Raw genomic sequence first — 9,029 nt, 5'->3', positions numbered from 1 at the left:
ATATTTAATTCGAGCACATTTCGCGCAGGCTACTTCTACATTCGGCGCACTTTTTTGTTGGTAAAAGTATATACAGAAGATCTCACGGCCCAGCTTAAAATTGTGGATGGTACAAATTGTAAAGGATACCTTTAGCTAACATTGGAATTATGTGTTATGTTCGGACAATCCTTAGTTTGATCCCTATGAATTAAAATTTATCATAAAAATCTCGCTGCAGTGGTCCATGTTCAAAAAGTGTTTTTTTTTAAGTAGTATTCTTAAAACTAAAATATTATCTTGTTTATTGTTGAGTAGAACTTTCAAATTGGTAAACGTATTGTAAAACATTTCTTTCTCGGTTGAGAATGAAGAAAAAAAAATATTTTTTTGGAACACATTTCGCGCAGGCTACTTCAGTCATTCGGCGCACTTTTTTGTTGGTAAAAGTATATACAGAAGATCTCACGGCCCAGCTTAAAATTGTGGATGGTACAAATTGTAAAGGATACCTTTAGCTTACATTGGAATATTGTGTTATGTTCGGACAATCCTTAGTTTGATCCCTATGAATTAAAATTTATCATAAAAATTTGGAATGCAATGGTCCATGTTTAGCTAGAGTTTTTTTAAGTACTTATTTTTAAAACTAAAATATTATCTTGTTTATTGTTGAGTAGAACTTTCAAATTGGTAAACGTATTGTAAAACATTTCTTTCTCGGTTGAGAATGAAGAAAAAAAAAATTTTTTTCGAACACATTTCGCGCAGGCTACTTCAGTCATTCGGCGCACTTTTTTGTTGGTAAAAGTATATACAGAAGATCTCACGGCCCAGCTTAAAATTGTGGATGGTACAAATTGTAAAGAATACCTTTAGCTAACATTGGAATCATGTGTTATGTTCAGACAATCCTTAGTTTGATCCCTATGAATTAAAATTTATAATAAAAATCTCGCTGCAGTGGTCCATGTTCAAAAAGTGTTTTTTTTTTTTAAGTAGTTATTCTTAAAACTAAAATATTATCTTGTTTATTGTTGAGTAGAACTTTCAAATTGGTAAACGTATTGTAAAACATTTCTTTCTCGGTTGAGAATGAAGAAAAAAAAATATTTTTTTGGAACACATTTCGCGCAGGCTACTTCAGTCATTCGGCGCACTTTTTTGTTGGTAAAAGTATATACAGAAGATCTCACGGCCCAGCTTAAAATTGTGGATGGTACAAATTGTAAAGGATACCTTTAGCTTACATTGGAATCATGTGTTATGTTCGGACAATCCTTAGTTTGATCCCTATGAATTAAAATTTATAATAAAAATTTGGAATGCAATGGTCCATGTTTAGCTAGAGTTTTTTAAGTACTTATTTTTCAAACTTAAATATTTTCTGGTTTATTGCTGGGTAGAACCTTCACTTTCATATGCTTATTTGAAACTTTTTTTTTTAGATTGAGAATTAAGGAAAAAAATCTTTAATTCGAGCACATTTCGCGCAGGTTAGTTCAGTCATTCGGCGCACTTTTTTGTTGGTAAAAGTATATACAGAAGATCTCACGGCCCAGCTTAAAATTGGGGATGGTACAAATTGTAAAGGATACCTTTAGCTAACATTGGAATCATGTGTTATGTTCGGACAATCCTTAGGTAATTTTATTCTTATGAATTAATATATTTATAAGATTTCATTTGCAAGATTTTTTATTTAGGTTGACCATTATCTCTTAATTATTTTAATAAAAAATGGTTTCGGGTTTTAGTAATAATACTACGTGTTTATTAAATGATTTGCTATTGTTTTTTTATTTTTTTTTATCATTTTGCTTTGATGTTTTTGGTTGCCGTAGTATTTTTCTCTGCCCATCACCCTGCGCCATCTTGTTTCCGGTGTTGGTGTTGGTATATACAATATAGAACTTTACCGAGCTACCAAAATCATTAAACGGTATTTGTAAACAAACGGACGATTCAAGTTGGCCAACTTCAGTACGCTAAACGTGCACCACAAAATGTATGATTTGTCTCTATGTAAAATATTGATCAGAAAAAAAATATTTGAAGACTAAAGTGTTTATCAACAAATATAAACAACCGCGTACCAAAATATTTGTAGTAGAATTTAGCATTTAAAATATTTTCATTTTTATCTTTGCAAGTTCACTACGTTCCCGTCAACGTCCTATATATTTTCTAGGTTGTTGGTTTCCGTGATGCGCTTCCCGGGATATTTTTTCTTAGGTTGGATACTCTTCATGAACAGGCAACACACGATGAATGTCAAGCAATGGCGAACGTAGGCGAACGTAGGCGAACGTGACGTGATCAAACAAAACAAAATAACTGCGTCGGTAAGTAGTGTGAGCATTCTTTTCTAAAAATTCAACGGTAACTTGAGTAAATCGTAAACACTAAATTTACAAAATAACTTATATACTATCATGCGTGATATTTGATTAAGGAATGTTTTATAAATTAAGGTTAGGATTCGGATTTTATTCCTTCCACAAGCCTTTTCAGAAGCTATTGTTTACGGTAATTGTGTTATGGTGGTTATTTTCAAAAACAATATTTTGAGGAATGTGTGTTCAAGCCGTTTTGTTGCATTCTATAGTGGATTTTCGCCCGATAATGGCAATTATACCGCGATTTCGCAAATATAGTATTTATAACAACAATGAGTAAAAAATCGCATCTATCGCAAATTGCTAATTTTTCCGGCCGCTAGCCATTGTTAAGCACATGCATGTCTGTAGAAGAAATCTACAAAAAAATTATTTTCTGGGGTTCAATATTAGTGTGCTCATTTTCTTAAGGCGGCGCTACAATTGATTTAGCACACGCACACGCACACGCACGCGCTCACACACAGGTCACACGCATAAGTTTTAACTCTTAACTACAATTGGACCACTTTTTGCAGAATGGAACCAACACACACAACATAAGAACTGAGATAATGATAGTCAAAGTGTATCTTCAATAAACAATTCAGAAGGATGTGTAGAATGTCAATATTCACTACTACAGCTCTTTTATTACTCCTGCAGCATCCCTCCAAATTTCAGTAAATAAAGTTTATTATTTAACACTTAAAATAGTTTTTTTGTTTATTGGTTCCTTTATGCAGAATAGAATAATATTGTTATTTAATTTGTTGGATGATCCAAGCTGCACTATTAGTGTTTCTGATTTTATAAATTAATAGTTTTTAATACACTTGATTAACAAAAATAAATACGACAGAAACTTTAAGTAAATACATTAGTAAACATTTTGTAGTTTTTTTAATACAAAATATATTTACATACAACTACTAATAAAATAAAAGTTTTTCCTTGATAAACCTGTTTTATAGTAACATTTTTTATTAAAATACTTACTACTAGATACTTCAAAACTATAAGTAGGTAGTTTGTTAGTAGTTTAAAACCCACAGCTATTTGCTACACTTCGTCAAAATGTGGTACTCCTTAGATGCCAGCGACATCATCTTTTACATGTACAGCTCCGAACAACGCTTTGTATAGAACTGTTTGTCATCACCAAGTATTACAATCATCACTGATTCTATTTAAAAATTTGGTTTTGTAGTCTGAAAAACAGTAACATCTGCTACACTATTCCACATCAAAATCTGGTGCTCCTGAGAAGCCATCAACATCATCTTCTACTTGTGCAGCTCCAAACAAGGCTTTGTAGAACTCTTTGGCATCACCAGGTATTAAATCCATTACCGATTCTATGTCACGAAGCTTTGGGATGGCTATTGGTTTACCATTTTCCCACAGAGGTATTAGTTTATCACGGAAACCGGTTAAAGGTCGGCCACTTTGACGTTTTTTTGATATCAATTTCTGAATATTCACTTACAAAGTCTTTTCTCAGAAAAATAGAAAAAGGCTTGTTCTTCTCTAGCATTATTTCTCTGGTTTGTAACCAAGAAACCTTTTCTTTGTTCCCATCTATCTTCCTATTGCTAACCATCTGTTCCAGCTGGGATGTTCCGATGAATTTTTTCATTTCAACCACTTCAAGAGGATTTCTTTTTCTGCATGTCTTCATTACTTCTTTGTAGTCCTCGGGAAGGTAAAGATGCTGCTGATGTTTGAGAGCAGTTTCAATATCAGAAAAGTCAGCATCGTTTGGTAAGAAACTGTGTCCTGATACAAGAAACCGTAAGTGAATTTTTGTCAACGAGGGATGAGATTCCAAAGCAGCTTTCAAAATGAGCGTCAATTTTATGTTTCGGTTTTGGCCACCACAGCTATCAGACCATAAAATAAGTGTCTTTGTGTCTTTCTCAATCTTATTTTCAATATGGTGGAGTAAACATGATCCAACTTCTTGTGCACCACGACCTGCCTGACCTTCAACCCAAACGTAGCACAAACCTTTGCTGTATTTTCCAGAATGAATGCCACAGTTATACAACCACAACTGTCTCTTGTAAAACATGACATTGGTAGGAATCCTGGGTAGTGGTAACGTTTTTTCCATGTCGAATGTCAAACATTCCATTGCAGGTTGGTCTTTTGCATCCTTCATGTTAGTCCTCATAAGTTTTTGAGCCTCTTCTGCAATATCAATGTGTTTGTCGTGATCCTGCTTTATTTTCAATGTCTCTTCTTCAGAATACGGAGTCTGCAATTTTGCTGCGTAGGTATCACACGAATTGCATGTGTCTTTTTTCAATGCTTTAAATCTCAGATTGAAGTCATTTAGAAAGATGCGCCTATAAGTGGAATAACTAACAGGCTCAGAAACTTCAGTTTTGTAGGCTCCATACATATCTTGTAAGGTCATGCCTGGGGGAAGAAATTTAGCACCAGTTTGTTCCCGTCTGTAATGAGATTTATATTTTGGTATTTTGGAAATCTGTCTCACTACTTCTTGTTTCTTGCCATCCGATATCTTGTTCTTCCCACCTTGTGTGTGGCCTCTTTTGTCAGTAATGGAAGAAGTCCTTAACTTTTTTAGTGCAGTATTAACTCTTTTAGTTGAAATTCCAAGAGTAATGACAAATATATCCCTACATACATTTTCACTGCCAAATCTGTAACGTCTTGAAAAACATCTCTTTGCTTCATTTTTTCCTTGGCTTCTTTTCTTTGTATTTTCAGACACATGAGCAGCAATGAAATTGGTTTGTGCATCATAAGAACCAAGCTCCCAGTATTTTATATACTGTTCTTTTCGCACTTCTACTGAAAGTCTCTCGTGACACATTTGTGAGCAATTGCATCGGTAATCTTTGAAAGATTTTACAACTTTTACACCTTTGTTGTTGTAATGTTCTTCATTTCTATTTCGTTTTGCTTTGTTTTCTTCTCTTGAAGTTTCATGCTTCCTCTTTCGCCCTCGCTTTGGCCGCGGATCACATCCTTTCTGCGGAGAGTCGGGGGGTTTAGGTGCGAAGTCTGAATCGGTATCAGCATTTTGGTGAACTAACATTTTCTCCTGGAACAAAAAATTTATTTATAAGAACTTAAGTTTCCAAGCACTTTTTGAGTTTGTTGCATGAATAAAATTGTATTTACACTAACCTCACTAATATTTTCTTCTCCCTGAAGAATATCATGGCTTGCAGATGCTACAATGTTTGCATTTTTTCTGGTTACTTCTAAACTAGTTTCATCAGCAGGCAAAAGTTGTACACTCTCGATGGGATCAGTATCCTAAAATAGTTAAATTGTTATTATTAAAATGTGTACTTATATTATTTTTAAACAAATAGGCCAAGAATAATATTAATAATAAATTTAAGGTACTAACGTGTATTTCAAAGCCAGTCCCATTTATCTCTGTAGTTAGGTTTCCAGCCAGGGATGTGTTTGTGAAGTTAGCAGTAATGAACTCTATTTCAACTCCTGGTACTGGCAACAGTACTGAATCAAAGTCATTTTGCCAGAGAGTTACTACTGGAAGTCCAGTACATTCAGGGTCCTGAAATAATAACATATAATTGAATTTAAAAATCTTTATTTCCAACCAATAACTTATATCAATATTAAATATAATATATGTTGCACACACCTGTACATTATTCTCTCTTCTATTTCCCTCTTCTTCTTGGAGTATTGTATCAATGTTGCTTTCAGTTGTTGGATTGCTAACAGGATTATCCAACAACATTTTATTTCCAGGCCAAACATCACATGTTTTATTATCCTTGGAAGCATCCTAAAATAAAATAACACATTTATATCATGATAATTACTTACATCGACCAAATAACTAGATTATTATTTTTGTTATTAAAGTCTGCACTTACCTCAATACTCTGAACTTGCCTCAAACTCTCTCCTGCTTCACAATCACTATTGTTAGCTGGGTTTTGTAATATACAAAGCTCTACCAATTTTTTACCCCTGCTAAAAATGTCCATATTTTTTAGACACTAACCACATTAAGAATCTGTAATAGCTATTTGAAATCTATAACTAGCATTATTGTCTGTATCTGCACTCTGTAAACATCAATGTTTACTTTAAACAGATCATAGAACAATAGGTATACATTTCTACAAAAGGAACCAACTCACATGGTTCTGTTCTGCTGAAAAAAATTTCCATTATATGTTTTCTGCAAAGAAGAACCAAACAACATGGTTCCTTTTTGCAGAATGTAATACATCCCAAGTAACTTTCAGTCCTTCTTTAAAAATCACATAGATAGGTGCACAAAATAGTTAGAGGTTGGTTTCTTTCTGCAGAATGTAGAATGAGATATAATTTTTCAAGTAACGAGGTTGGCTCATTTTTCCCATTTTTGTGGGTTGGTTCCTTTCTGCAGAAAGTGGTCCAATTACTGCCGCACACGCACAGATGCTCACGATGACGTAACAAAATACATCGGAAATTAAAGATGGTATTTAAGTTATGTGTGTGTTGGCAGCCCTGGTAAATATAAATATTTACATTCACAATTCGTATTTGTAAACATTGTATTTTCGTTTTGACGACTGTAGATTTTTAGAAAATCGTGATGCCGGAAAATGATAACTTGTTGTTGGTGACAGCACTATTGGAATGTTTACGTGCGTTTATGATCGTGTACAACTGTAGCAATGTGTTTGCTAGGCAACCAAAGCGCCGTTGGTGGGTACGCCCATTAAATAGATGCCGAACACAAGAAGGATGTTTTGACAAGTTGTTTCTTTATCTTCAGAGAGAAGATCATAAACAGTTTTTTAAATTAACTCGCATGAGGTGTGACCAATTTCAGCATCTTCTCAATTTGGTAAAACGGGACTTACGGAAGAAAAGTCGTCGGGCACCTTTACCCCCTGCCATGAAACTAGCAATGACACTGAAATACCTAGCCCATGGTGGATCATATCAATCACTTGCTTGGGATTTTCGGATTGGTGTGTCAACAGCCCGAAAAGTAATTGCAGAAGTATGCGGAGTATTGTGGAAAGTGTTGTCTCCTTTAGTAATGAAGAAACCAACAGAAAACGACTGGAGAGACATTGCTCAAGATTTTTGGGACATTTGGAACTTCCCCAATTGCTTAGGAGCACTGGATGGTAAACATGTTCGATGCAAATCACCACCAAAATCTGGTTCTCTTTATTATAACTACAAGAAGTATTTTTCTATAGTGCTAATGGCAGCTGTCAATGCCAAATATAAATTCATATGGGTAGATGTAGGTGACTATGGCCACCACAGTGATGGCAGTGTATTTGCGAATTCTACTTTTGGGAAATTAGTAATGCAAAATGAAATAAATTTTCCACCCCCACAACCATTGCCTGGGACTGATGTTTCACTACCTTTTGCGTTTGTTGCGGATGCTGCATTTCCTTTCAAAGAGGTAATATTGAAACCATATCCAAAAAAGCAATTTGGGAAATGCTGAAAGAATTTTCAATTATCGGTTAAGTAGGGCTCACCGAACAGTAGAAAATTCATTTGGTATCCTGACGAGCCGTTGGCAGATTTTCAATCAGACAATTAATGGTTCTTCAGAAACTGTCACCAAAATTGTACAAGCTGCCACAGTACTCCACAATTTTATAATGATGACAAATGAGGACAGGTAAAATAATTTTAATGTTAGTCCAACGTTTTTTGAAGCTTAAAGCTAAGTGCAGGTCCTAACAAAGGATAGTGTATTTTTTATTTTCTTCCTATTAACCACATTTTTTGCATAGCTATTTGTATTATCTTTAAACATATGTAAATATCATAAAATATATTTCAAAGAAATTTTCGACAAAATATAAACAGTTTGCAGTCTGTCAAGACTTTAACCCAACCTAACCAATCCTAATTTTTATGACCTAGCACACCTTTACTGTATCATACAAACATAGATATTTTAGTAACAAACCTACCCTCTGAGCTAGTTACAATGCTCTGGAAAAATAGCTATCTCCATAACTATCTAGCTTGATTTAGATTTCATTCATTTCCAGACTGCGAAACTGCAACAATTACAAGTATCAATTTTTTGCAATTTTTCTCCTCAGTATTTATGCTTTCATGATTCCTTTGATTTGCGAGTGTAATTTCTGCAAACCATCCCCCCTCCCTGTTGCAGTAAATTTTGGTCTGTTTTAAATTTTGTGCTTGTGTGTAATTGTGAAATTCCTCTAACAGTACATATTGTTGTTTTGCAGCTATATGCCCAGAATTTATTCATGATGAAGGAAATAACAATGCTCTTGTGGAGGAGCAAGAATGGCGAAGAGCAGCAACCACAGAACTTAGGAATATGCAAAGAAATATTGCTAGTAATGCTGCAAGAGCTCACATTGTACAGAGGAACACTTTGCGTGATTTCTTTGGATCTGATGCTGGCTCATTACCATGGCAGCAGAGAGTATTGTACCAAGGTTATGCAGGTACTGCTTAAGGCGGCAGGTGATTCCTTAACTTTAAATTAACTTTCACTGGAGTTAAGGTCCATTTTAAGTTTCCTCAGCTTTTGTTAAATGAAAATAAATAAATAAATACAGTAAATGATAGGTTCCCAGTCATGATTTAATAAATACAACAGATGTTTACAAGTTTGCTGAAAACATTTGAAAGAAATGTAACTGATGT

General features: G+C 34.4%; 1 protein-coding gene across 2 annotated transcripts; it reads right to left on the bottom strand.

Moving 5' to 3' along the window:
- Positions 1-3,297: 3,297 nt before the first annotated feature.
- LOC134527811 (uncharacterized) lies at positions 3,298-8,643 on the bottom strand. Of its 2 annotated transcripts, none has more exons than XM_063360762.1 (2): positions 5,749-8,643; positions 3,298-5,651 (listed from the first exon to the last, which is right to left on the bottom strand). In XM_063360762.1, the coding sequence occupies exon 2, from the start codon at positions 5,425-5,427 to the stop codon at positions 3,778-3,780; it is 1,650 nt and encodes a 549-aa protein (XP_063216832.1). In that variant the 5' UTR covers positions 5,428-5,651; positions 5,749-8,643; the 3' UTR covers positions 3,298-3,777. The 2 variants fall into 2 exon arrangements, with proteins under 2 accessions (XP_063216832.1, XP_063216831.1); XM_063360761.1 differs by having other exon boundaries at positions 3,298-5,919; positions 6,010-8,643.
- Between the last annotated feature and the right edge of the window lie 386 nt (positions 8,644-9,029).

Source organism: Bacillus rossius, chromosome 1, assembly GCF_032445375.1.
Source record: "Bacillus rossius redtenbacheri isolate Brsri chromosome 1, Brsri_v3, whole genome shotgun sequence".
NCBI lineage: Eukaryota > Metazoa > Arthropoda > Insecta > Phasmatodea > Bacillidae > Bacillus > Bacillus rossius.
This window is presented reverse-complemented; position numbering and strand designations above follow the sequence as displayed.